The sequence below is a fragment of the Sceloporus undulatus genome, chromosome 1 (assembly GCF_019175285.1).
Source record: "Sceloporus undulatus isolate JIND9_A2432 ecotype Alabama chromosome 1, SceUnd_v1.1, whole genome shotgun sequence".
NCBI lineage: Eukaryota > Metazoa > Chordata > Lepidosauria > Squamata > Phrynosomatidae > Sceloporus > Sceloporus undulatus.
In genome coordinates this window covers 282757370-282770783 of record NC_056522.1, presented here as the reverse complement: position 1 = coordinate 282770783, position 13414 = coordinate 282757370, and the positions used below count along the sequence as shown (strand labels likewise).

The following is a 13414-nucleotide window of genomic DNA, read 5'->3' as shown; positions in this document are numbered from 1 at the left end:
AACCCAGAAAACAATAGAATGCCACAGCGTTGTATAAATCTAAAGTGACTGAACAAAGGAAGAGTATTACAAATGAAAAAACTAGTATTGAAACAGTACTGTGGAGAGGTTTTTTTTTTTTTTAAAAAAATACATTTAAAATTACATTTGAATTACACTCATCCCTCCCCATTTGCCGACTTGGGATCTGCGGTTTTGGTCCTTCGCAGATGGCAGGCAGGAGGGACAAAATGGGGCACACGCAGGAGCACCCCCCTCCTTATAACCAATGTGGCTAGAATATCTGCACTATTTCTGATTCACGGGGGATGGTGGTTCAGAATGGATCGCCGCAAATCTGGAGGGACAAGTGTATATTTGAAAGGGGAAATTACATTTTTACAAGAAATTACAAAATTACATTTGAAAGGGAAACATCTCCATTCATACCACAGTCTCGTGGGGGGCTTTCTTTTACACACATTACTGACATTAGTAGTAATGGGCTTATAAACTCAGCACATTACAATACTTCTCCAATGCAAGTAGATACGTGTACTTACATAATATGAAATCACTGGTAGTCCTAGTCCCCTTCTTCTAATATTTAAAGTATCCACTTTGTTGAGAGTGCAGACTACTACTCCTGAAATCTCTGGTAATAGGTATGTATATGATAATAGGGACAATAGATTATATTTGATTTTTAAGAAATTATGTTTTTAGAGATGATTTATGTGTTGTCCCAATACCACAACTATGATAAATGTATTTTTATTCATTGAACAAGTCTGATTTGTGACAAGACTGAAACACGTTGAGCTTTTTAAGATGATAATTTGTGGACTATCAAGATCACATGGGACTTTGTTTCCTTTATCACTTCCACTTAAAAACTTCGAGAACCAGACAGAGAATGTCTGCTTTTGAAAATGAAGAACTGAAAATAAATTCACATTTTACATTTCAATTATACATTTAACGTACTTTAGATATTTTAATATTTATTGTTCAGTGTGAGCAATGGCTAATAGTGAGTTTATGGAATCCCAGCTACCTAAAAGGTATAGTTATTATCCTCAACTTGGAGATAAAAAAAAATATTTTTTGCCAAATCTTGGAACACATTTGGAAAGCTAATTTTTTTGCTATTGTAATACCACACTTTAAGGGACTAAATCACTAGAAGCTGGAATATGTGAAAGAGTGCTTTCAGATATTAAAAGCTGGAATACATTAAAAGTTGGAATTTACTTGATGACTTATGGCAGTGTAATGCATATTCTCCATCATTTCACAGATAAAACTGAGACATGTATGGCCAAGCAATGAAAGGGTATTGTGACGATGGCAAAAGTTATATGAGGAAGAATACACAAGCTAGATAGGGCTTTCACCTGAGCCTACAGGAGGACCAAGATTGCCTTCTCCACTCCCCTGTGAATTAATGGCCATTTTTTTAAAATGATAAACTGTTTTTATCTTCTGAATTGAGGCAGATGATTGTGGAAGAAGGATCTTCTGTATAGTGGCCACCAAGTTAGGGATCTGCCTCACAAACCTCCTTAGCAATGAATCATGCATTACTATATGGAGTTCATCTAGGATTGCCATACTCTGTTCTACAAATCTTGGCAATGTGTTTGTATAATATATAAAAAATAATTTGTGTAATTTGTAAATTTACATGGAAATTTCACACATTAATTATAGCATGACTTGTCTGTCTGCTATGCTCTACCACTATTTTTCAGCCTTGGGGCTATTTATGTAGTAAATACTGATCTGAAAAATCTGGCATAGTGTAATGGTTAGAGTGCTGGACCTGGAACATGGGTCTAAAACACACTGCAGAAATAATCCAGTTAGATTTTTTTTGTGTGGGTTTTTTGGGCTATGTGGCCATGTTCTGGCAGAGTTTCTTTCTGATGTTTCGCCAGCACCTGTCGCTGGCATCTTCAGAGAATCCAGTTAGAGACTGTTTTAACTGCCCTGGCTCAGATCTTGGGAATCCTGGGAGTTGTAGTTTATTGTGACACCAGAGCTCTTTGATAGAAAAAGCTAATAATCTCACAAAACTACAGTTCCTGGAAATCCCTAGCATTGAGCCAAAGTAGTTAAAGTGGTCTCAAACTGCATTATTTCTGTAGTGTGTTTTGGACCATGATGTCCCCAGTTCAAATCCCTCAAATCACAAAGTTTACATGGTTATCTGTCCATTCGATATCTAACTTGCAGAGTAGTTATGGGAATAAATGGAGAAAGGAATAGTATGTAAAGTGGCTATGTCAATAACTGATGGTATACATTATTAGCCTGATTTTCTTTGGGACACTTTGACTTATCTTTCAATTGGTGTTCTGCTTAGCATCTTTTCCACAATTAAAGCAACACTGCTAGACAGTTGGCCCTCTATATCCATAGATTACTTATCCACAAATTCAACAAGCCAAGGTTTGAGTGTGAGTGTGTGTGTGTGTGTGTGTGTGTGTGTGTGTGTGTGTGTGTGTGCTATCCACAAATTTGAGCACCTGCAGAAGGCAAGCCCATATTATCCCCAATGGTGGCATGTATTCAGCTGTGCCGCCATTTGGGACAAAAGTCCTGCCCTCTACTCCCTCCCTCCCTCCTTTCCTGCTTCTTCTGAGGCTTCTGCCCTGACTTGGCTGTGGGGGCAGGGTCTGCTGGGACCAGGGCTATGGCTTGAGTCTTGGAGCCCTGTCCCCAGGTCTAGCAGCCAGGATGGAGCCTCTGGGCTCTGAAACCCAAGTCCTGGCTCTGGTGCTGGCTCCTTCTGGCCAACAGGGTTCCAAGGGAGCAGAGCCTAGAGCTGGAGCTTAACTTTCACAACCCAGAGGCACCGTCCTTTGCCACTGTTTTTAATGGGACTTGAGCATCCACAGATTTTGTTATCCATGGAAAATCCTGGAACCAAACCTCAGTAGATCCCAAGGGCCCACTGTATAAAGAACTAATTCCACTCTTTCCAGTGGTTGCAGAATGCAAGTAGCCAGCGGAAACATACCAACCAATTCAATAACTGTTGATTTCTGGTACAGCAAAGTTTGAGCAGTAGCTTTGATAGAGAACCAGATTGTGGCAAATAAGAAATTATTTAAAACAGAAACACACAATTTCAGTCACTTTGGTTTAATATTATTATGTTCTTTGGTATTATTATTAATATTCTTTTTATTTATATCCTACCTTCCTTGAATGATGAAAGGACCCTTTGAAGGTCACTTAGGGATGAAACAGACCGTTCTGAAGGGACGGCTTCAAGCTGCCCCTGACAAGCCAGATTGGGGCTGTAGCAACTACACTCTGCAGCCCCAGTCCAACTTTTTGCTGGCCAAAAAAGGAGCAGTAGACAGCCACTCCTTTTTGTGCTGGCAAAAAGCCATTTTTCCATCCCACCACAGCAGGAAGGCAGCCTAAAGGTGCTCCGTCAGTATGTGGCATGTAAACACTGCGCTGCCGGAGCACCCGTAATCTGGCCCACGTGTGTACAGCTGCCCAACTTGAATCCGGCTTCTGGATGTCTTGGGAATGTGTGTTGTCTATACACTATTACCCCAAGATTCCCGGAAGCTGGCTTTTTATGCTGGTCTGTTTTGCCCCTTAAATATGTCTGTAACCCTTTTGGCTAAAATTAAAATATTAGACAGATGAATTAATAGAATAATAGTGTCCATTTTTACTGCAGTTAGTTGCATCATACTCAACTTGCCGGTTTCTTTTTTCTTTTTGGTCAAAATTGTATGTTTTTGATTTCTAGTTTATTCTTATTTATGGTGTTTTGTCCTTTCTTTATCCTCATTCTGCACAGTAGACTTTTAAACTTCTAAATTTATGGCAAGTCATATATATAGTTTTAACTTTAGGAACTGATGAAGGCAGAAGCTGGAATGTTTTGATCTCACACACACACACACACACACACACACTCACACTCATACAGAGGGCTCTTCCCTTACTTGGGAGATCTGTTCTGGCCCCTGGCCCCCGTGTAAGGGACATCCTGTGTATGCTGGAGCCCCATTAGAAATAACAGGGCTCATGCCTGCGGTGTGGCATGGTGCACCCGCGCCAGAAATGCACACCCCATTACTTCTTCCAGAGCATATACTGAAAGCCACATATTTTGTTAATTCTCTGTGTGTGTGTGTATATAGTGATTAACTGTATCCAGCTTGGAGTCAGGACAAACTTAGGAGAAGTGGTGTTGGTTTGCTTTTTAATCACACACACACGCACACACACACACACACACACACGTGGTTTGTGACTATGATGCATGAAAAATCTGATAAAGTGATTGCTCTGCTAGAGAATAGTTCACTAATCAGAGCTTTCCATGAAAAAAGTTTTAACATTGTACAAAGAAAAAGAAGCAAAGAAATTAGATCCTTATTTAAGACATCAATTATTTAAGACATCAATATTAATTGTACTATTAAAAGTGTGAGCTTTGATATTACTACTTCAGCCAACAAAATAGTTAAGTTCAAAGCTATGAGTAGCAGTGTTTAGTAAGAGATAGAGAAATAAATGGGAAATCTAATTTTAGCCATGAATGCATTAACTACCCCAGCATCAGTCATTCTATCCTTTACATAGAATGAGGCTGCCAAGGGAAATGAACTGCTTCATTGGCTGGTGCCTAACTACAGTATTAATGCAATTTGACATCACTTTACCAATCGTGGCTCGGTCTATGGAATCCTGGGATTTGCAGCTCTCCGATAGAAAAGGCTAAAAGTCTCACAAAACTACAAATACCAAAAGCATGATGGCAACATTAAAAGAAATAAGAAAATCAAATTAAATTTCAGCTGTGATAGGCACTGTAAAGAAATATGCAACTGCTAGTCATAATTGGAGTAGACACATTGAATCAGAGGGATTTACAGATGTAGTTTTTGTGGGTTTTTCGGGCTATGCGGCCATGTTCTAGAAGAGTTTCTTCCTGACGCTTTGCCAGCATCTGTGGCTGACATCTTCAGAGAATGCTTGCCTGGAAAGTGTGATGCACACAACTAAATTTCATTGATGACAGTACCCTGGGCCTTTTTATCCCACCGCTGCCACCTGTGTTTTGTAATGTGAGTAGCGTGTATTAACTCAAGTCCAGGTGTGTCCTTGAATCAAACAAATAAAACTTTTTTTTACAAGAAGGTTTAACAGTGTTGTTTTTAACATGATATCTTATATAAGTGTTACTTTCTACTTTATCATAGTTACCATTGGTTTTATAACTCTTTAGCTAAATCACCAGTTTATTATAACTAAGATTCACTCAGTCCTTCTATTAAGTTCCTCTCTTAAACTTAGTCCTAACAGCCACCAAAGTTAACAATATCCCGCAGGATATCACACTCCAGCCACTCCCTTTTCTAGAGTCCTGGAAGTATAACGGTAGGGAGCCCTTTTCCACTCAGAGTCTACCCCTAACCGTCCTTCTCTATCCCTGGAACCCTCTTTCCTTTTGAAGTTGTCCAGGTGTTTGTGGATTTCAATGGCTTCCCTGTGCATCCTGACATGGTAGTGGTTGGCATGGTCCAGAATTTCAGTGTTTTCAAACAGCATTTTATGTCCAGGATAGTTTATAACATGTTCTGCTACTGCTGATTTTTCTGGCTAACCCAGTCTCCAGTGTCTCTCGTGTTCCTCGATTCTTGTTTGCACACTGCGTTTGGTGGTCCCTATGTAGACTTGTCCGCAGCTGTATGGTATGCGGTAGACTCCTGCGGCTGTGAGAGGATGTCTCTTGTCCTTGGCTGAGTGAAGCATTTGCTGGATTTTCTTCATCAGTTTGTAAACCATTTGAAGGTTATGCTTCCTCACCACTTTGCCTATTCTGTATGTGACTCCTTTGATGTATGGTAAAAATACCTTCCCTTTGGATGGCTGCTTGTTTACCAGTGTTTTGATTGTGCTTCTTTTTTGTCCTGGGTGATGGTTGGAGTTCTTGTGCAGATATCAGTCTGTATTCTGTAGGTTTTCTGTATACTGTATACACAACAAACGTTGGTTCAGTTTGCGGATGACTAGGACATCCAAGAATTACCATGTCAGGATGCACAGGGAAGCCACTGAAATCCACAAACACCTGAACAACTTCAACAGAAAAGAGGGAAGCCTTAAAGTAAACAAGGTTTGGCTACCAGTCCTGAAAAATAGCAAGATCAAGACTCAACAAAAGCAAATGAGAAATCTCCCAGCAGACAATGAACACTAATTAAACAGACACTAATCCTCTTTTGCAGACCCTCCCACCCTGAGGCAACAGAACAATACACATGCAAATCACTCCTGCCTTTCCAGGTCACACAATATATATATACCCAACTCCTTTCCAGGCAAGCATTCTCTGAAGATGCCAGCCACAGATGCTGGCAATATGTCAGGAAGAAGCTCTTCTAGAATATGGCGATATAGCCTGAAAAACCGACAAAAAAACCATGGATGCTGACCATGAAAGCCTTTGACTTCAGATTTACAGATGTGTTGACGTACCACATCTAAATGAGTCATCTGTAGCAGGGGTTGGCAATTAGATTTAGCCAAAATAGTGAATATAGTATATAGTAGAAACAGTCCTAAGAGTTATATAAGATGAAAACCAAAGTCTGGTGAATCTTGTATGTATGGTGACTAAAGATTGACATTTTTGGCTCAAGCATTCCCCTTCCTCCCCTTCTTTTTCTTTTTTGTTCTTTTTGTTTACCAGTAATCAGCTATATGAAGGATTTATATACCTTTACCCAGACACTGGTATCTGGAAGACAATGGTACCATAGCCTGATGAAACTATGATTTATATCTTATTGGTGGCTTGATAGGACCTTGAATTCAGTAGAAATTTATGGTGCAGTTTGATGAAATATTACTCTGGATCTATTACTATTCTTGCCACAGCTCCGACTTCTTGAATCATAAATTGGGGAAATGATATACATTTTGTTATTTTCTTCTTGTAATTAGTAAAGGTGAATGCTGTCTTAAATCTTGACTGCATTAAAGATTAGCTTTCTTTACTTGAAAACTTATTACCTCCCATCTTCCCAGTATTTTTCTGTATTCAGTTTCATTTTTTCCTTTCTCCCTAATTGCTTTCTTTTAAGATCATCCAAGATGTGAATAAATAAATTGTCATATAAAAAAGTAACAACTCATGATATTTTGAGCTTTTGAAAAATTCTTTGGCTGTTATAGTGGATGTGGCTCTTTACCATAAGTAGATGGGATTTAGAATCCTTATTAGCATCTTGGCCAAATATTAATAGCTGCTTGGTAGCATAAAATGTGTTATTTTATGTTTAGTAGTCCTTGTTAGATAGTTTATGCTACAGCTTGTCAGTTCAAGGATATCAAGAGAACTTGCTTGTAGTGTTGTCATATCTGTTAGGATAGGAGATGGATCTTTCCTGCATAGTATAGTGTGCTTTTTGTGCTTCTGCCCTATATTTCCCCAAGGATCTATCTTTCAGTTGCCTCAGCTTGGTTGAGTGTTGTTCATCCCAGCTCAGGGGACCTATTATCCAGCCAAGGGCTGGATAATCTGAGTGTTTTGTTGTTTAGGGGCACAATTCTACCATTTTTGAGATTTAGGAATCTGTCAGCTATTGGGCTGTGATGCTTTCTCGCTATAGACCACCCACTGCCAGTGATGTCATGAAGTGTGTGAGGGATGGGACCACATGTGGTGACACATCAGAGGAAGGATAACACCCGATTAGTTCCTCCTCCTGCTGTGTATGGGTGTGCGGTGCTGCTGCTGTGGCCTGCCACTTCTTCTCTGCTGCCAGGGCTCTTGAAGGACCCAAAGCTGCAGAGGAGAGATGAGTGCATGTCTCTCCTTCCTTTCTTGCTGCCTTGGCACTCTGGGCTGAGGTAGAAAAGGCAACAGAGAAGAAGGAAGGTGTGTGTTCATGCTCTCCCCTCCTTCCCCAATGCTTTGGCTTGCTCATCTGAGCTTCTCCCTCCTTCCCTGTTTCATTGGCTCACTCACTTGAACCAGCCAAGGCACAGGGGAAGAAGGGGCAAGTGCATGCATCATTTGTCCAGCTATCCCTTGGCTGCCCTAGGTGAGTCCCTCCCAGGCACCCACACCATGTAGCACTGACACTAGGGATCTACTGCTCACTACATCTGTTAATATGACCAATAATGCTTATCCTGTAGTCGTGATATATGTCAGTTTTCTGTACTGCAGTCTAAGGAAGGATTGCAATTGTAGCCTGTTCCAGCTCAGAACAGATGTTGTCAACAAATTTCATCAAATTCTGAAAAAGGAGAGGGGTGTGAAATTGGAATTTCTTCCAAGTGGGATGTCAGGTTATCTGTGGTAATAGGCTTACACAGTGTACCTAAAAAGAGGTACGTAAAAAGAGGTTCACGTTTGTTAAAATACTCCACAAAGTCTGACCTTGACTCAGAGAGTACGCATTACTCTAAACCACATAGCCCTTGTGGTCTCTTCCAACTCTAGAATTCTATAACTGTGAGACTTCCTGTAAGTCCAATGGGCTAGGCTTAGAAGGCCTGTACCTCAGTATGCCAAAGATACAAACTCTGCAGCATTACCATATGCTGAATTGCCTACAAAGAGCTTTTTAACTGGACTTCCAGAATCCAATAGTGGGTTTCTCCATAATTTTTATAAATGAGTGTGTGTGTGTGTGTGTGTGTGTGTGTGTGTGTGTGTATGGTGCAAATTTGTGCAGTGCCCAGGCCTTTCAAGTATTGTATGTCTATATCTTCTATATCTATCTTTGACAAACCTTATGAAATATTGCTTCTTCGTGTTTTTGTAGATAATAGACAAGGAAGAAACACAATTCATGAGTAATTGCCCTGTAGCTGTGACTGAGAGTACACCAAGAAGGAGGACACGGATTCAAGTCTTCTGGACGGCGCCTTCTTTGGGCACAGGCTGTGTAATTTTGAAGTAAGTTTATGATTCAAATACATTGTTAAAAGCTTCAGCAGAGGCTATAGTTTATGATACCTGTGTGATTAGTTCCCCTTCTCCATTTCTCAGGGGGACAGGGAGGAATCTATTGCCTTTAAAAGTGTGTGTGTGTGTGTATGTGTGTGTTTTCAGTGTTACATAGACTTGGTATTTATATATATATATATACATGGTATACTGTGTGTAATTGTGGTTGATGTTTCATGTGTCATACTTACTTACATTACCAGGTCAGCCCCTTTTCAGATTAAACATAACCAGAGTCTGTCCCTGTGACATCACTGTGTGTGTGTGTGTGTCTGTGTCTGTGTGTGTGATCCCTGGGTCTTAGGCTTTGGTCCTGAAGTCTCGGGGGCTAGGATAGTCCTGATGTGGTAAACCAAGTAGTGCTTTATGATACTGTGGATACAACAGCACAACAATTATTCATATGGATCCTTGGTCGACTTACACTGCATGTACAACCATTTATAAATTAGAAGTCCTAGTTGCAGGAAACACAGCATGACCAAGTTGTTTTGGGATGACTTACTTGAGGAGATAAACACTGAGTTTGCTTTGAATTCCAGTTCATGTGACAAAAAGTTATTGTCTTTCACAAAAGTAGCCAACTGCTTGCCACAGAACTTTAACAAAGCTTTGATTGGCACACTGGAGAGATGATGTGTGTTTGTGTATGTGCCTTCAAATGACCTATGGCAACCCCATGGATTTCCTAGGGTTTTCTTAGGTTAAAAAAATACAGAGAGGTGGTCTTGCTGGTTCCTTCCTATGAAACATAGCATGCAGTACCAGGTACTCATTGCTGGTCTCCGTGAAAGTACCAACCAGGGCTGACCCTGCTTAGCTAGATGTCTTATATAATGTGTATGAAAATAAATTATAAAATATCCATGTTTTGTTGAGTCAGAAGAGAACCTGATGTGAATAATTGAATGGAATGATGCCTATCAGACTCAAACAGCTACCTTCATTATGACTTTTTGTAGACAATTATTAACAGTATAATACAACACCATGTCGTTGTGTGGGGGCAGCACAGTACATAGCAATTATTATTTTGCTTTTGGTACCAAGTTAACACCATGTACATTTCCCTCCACAAAATATAAAGCCTTGAGCTTGTTGAAATTACAGGGTTTACAGTAAGCTTCCCCCTTTCCCTCTTCCTGTGGCTGCTTTACTCCCACTTAAATGCATACAAGTGTCAGGCACCATTTTCTCAATTGTTATAGCATCTATAAAAGCTATAATGATACTGTGAAAAACAAAGCTTCCCCCCAAAAAACTTGCTATGAAAGCTAGTTTAAGGTTTAAGCTACCTTAAGCTCTGGAGGAGCTATAGGGAGAACATAAACTATAGAATGCATTATTTATACTAAAGGATATTAGAGGAACTGATAGCCACCACCTTAAATGGGTTTATAAAGGAATTAGGAAAGTGCATAAAACCCTCAAGGACTACTAGGCATGATGGTTATATGTACATATAGATTTATCTTTCAATACTAGAGGCAGTATGTTGCTGAATACACTTGCTGGGGGATACAAGCAGAGCGGTGCTATTCTCTTCATGTCTTGCTTTCCAGTGGTTGCCCTCCAGAATTTTTCTTGTTTTCTCATGCTTTAAGAAATAAATGTTGGTCAGCATTAGTTATTTTATAAGTATCGGACACCTTGAATTATGTGAGAAATCCTCTTTGTAGGATACATTTTCATTTAGAGTAGGGGTGAACAGCTGTTAGAGGCTAGGGGTTTCATTAGTTCCCAAGAGACTGGGGGTTGGCATATCTCATTACATTCCCCCCTGCTCTGATTCAATTGTTTTCCCCTACATTGTTTGTAAGATTATGTAAGGTTTTATTGGCGGCCACAAATATAACACTTATAATGCAGGCTTTTATGTGCCTACTCTGATGTAAAGAATGCTCATAGATTTTCTTGTCCTAAAGCAGAATAGATGTTTCAATACATCAATGCACCACATCAAGAAAATGGTCAACCATGTTAATTTTTTTGTTTTTGTTTTGGGTTTTTTTTTAGACTTCTTATGCAAAAAGTGTGTGTGTGTGTGTGCATGTATGCACGTGCGTGCACACACACATCTTTACAACCATGTTTTTTGTATATTTTTTTTAAGAAAGTATTTTTTTGAGAAGGATACCAACTTTTTATTATTGGAAAGTTAAATGGGATGGAGAATTTTATGCTGTTCCTGGTGTTTTATTCAATTCATTATTTTCTGGTGGTCTTTATATTGATTTCCTAAATCAGTGGTTCACTAGTCTTGAGATTAAAAGTGATAGGATATTTAAAGAAACTTAAAATGTTTCAGCTGATTGATTTGTGTGGCATAACTAATTACATTTTTACATATTTTGTTTACTTATTATTCCCAACTGCCCACACAAATATGGGACCTAGATTATACCTATTGATCAGCTAGAAATAACTTATTTTATGCAACTGTCAAAAAAATATTAAGATAATGTTAAGAGGAGGGCTCTCATGTGAGAGACAGTACTCATGTTGACTTAGCCAAGCAAATGTTACCTTCTTTTTAATACCAAGTGTGAAATTTGTTATTTTTCAGAATAAAACATTCTTCTTCTGGTTTTTTTATGTGTCTCTTTTTGGATGTGAATAGCCACCAGAGGGTTGAGTAATTTGAACAAGACATAAAGCCTGCCAAATTGGAAATTTGGCAGATTCAGGACACCATTTACATGTATTTTTTAAAAAGATATGTTCATTTGGGAAATTATAATGCTGGAAGACTAGTTGTAATGTTTCCAAAACATAATGCAGACTTCAGTATTTAGTATCTTTGCGCCCCTGCTTTAATATGTAGATCCCAAAGATGGCATTTCTTCATTGGAAACCTGTCTTTCCCTTAGGAAGATACATCAGCTGGAGATCAAAGAATCAGGGATTTTTCAAATTTGGTATTCTATGGCATCATTCAAGTATGTCAAAGCCTGAAAGGAATATGTTAAAAGTCATGGTGTAACCTGTTTTGGAGGGGTAACAAGGACATAGCAATGTTTCTTTTCTAAAATCATGTAACTAGCATTATATTTATTTATTTTTTCTGTAGCAAATAATATTTACTCCTCTGACTCCCCAAATGGTTTGAGGGACGTTTGGCCATTTCCCAGTTTCTACATTTTTTATTTTATTTTAAAAGTAACATGGTTACAATGTGTTATTTATTACTATTTAAGCAATGTGTAATTCAGTGAGAAACAGCATGATATAGCATTCTGAATATTGGACTAGGGCTCTGGGAGACCAGGATTCAAGTCCCCACTCAAACATGGAAACCAACTGAGCAACCTCTCTCTCTCTCTGCTTCAGAGGAAGACAATGGAAAAACCCCTCTGAACAGGAAATCCTTGTGATAGGTTTGTGTTAGGGTCACTATAAAATAGAAATGACTTGAAGGCACACAACAACATTTCAGGGGTCTACAAAGAGCACCTCCCAGATGCATCTGCAGCACTTCCCCCCTTTAGATTCCCTATACTTTTCCTGGATCAAAAAACAAAAAAACAAAACCCAGCAAAATGACAGCCTTGGAAATGCCCAGGAACAGTAATGAATCCTTTAATTAGATTTCAGTCCTGTCCATAGTCTAACATTTCTTTTAAAAAAGAGTTTTGCAGAATCAGAAGAGAACTTGCAATCATTTCAGTTCATCTCCCCCCCCCCCCGGTGCACCCCATTTGGCAATGCAGTCTATGCCCAAAGGGTCCCAGGGAAGAATATTGCTCCTAGCCCAGTCCTGGATGTAACACATTCTTCTGAACCCTCTTGTTAGTCTCACAATGAATAGACCCTTTGATTCATCATGCAAAAACTGATTGGTTTACAGTACTTGGGGCTAGCCAATACAATTCAGGCCATTAAGAGGAGGTGAGGACATCCTAAGCCTAAATTCTTTTGTCATGTTCCTGACAGTTTTGTTTTACTCCAAAGTTATGTGCCCTAACTTTTGTGATAATAGGTAGCTGGATTTTTGGAAGCAGTTTAAAGCTTGTCCTGTTTTAGTGTGTGAACAATTTCTTCTGGACATAGAATATTTCAATTTCTTCCTCTTCTGCCTTTGCAGTTAGAACATAAACTTGGATTATGGTTATATTTGTGGGTTTCCCCAAAAGTCTTATTAATACTAGTCAGTCACACTTTTCATTATATCCCTTGACTGCTTTTGCAATATCTCACCTCATTATTAATGCAACCCCATTTCTTCTTAGTTTCCAGTTTCTGAGTAAAAAACTGTGTACAGTATTTTCTGGTGTATAAGACAACTGGGCATATAAGACAATCCCCCAACTTAAAATATAGAGTTTGGTATATACTCGCCATATAAGACTACACCTGTTCCAACGCATACCAAATAAAATTTTTAAAAACTTTAAAACTTCAACCCGTTAGGCAGGGCCAGCGCCTATGTGT

At 39.2% G+C, this 13414-nt stretch overlaps 1 protein-coding gene across 1 annotated transcript in view; it reads left to right on the top strand.

The window, feature by feature from the left end:
* The window catches only part of SPON1 (spondin 1), a 433156-nt gene that overhangs the window by 92197 nt on the left and 327545 nt on the right, over positions 1-13414 (top strand). Inside the window, exon 3 of the mRNA XM_042474844.1 lies at positions 8799-8932. Coding sequence (XP_042330778.1) covers positions 8799-8932 — 134 coding nt within the window. The remainder of the gene's footprint in view (positions 1-8798; positions 8933-13414) is intronic.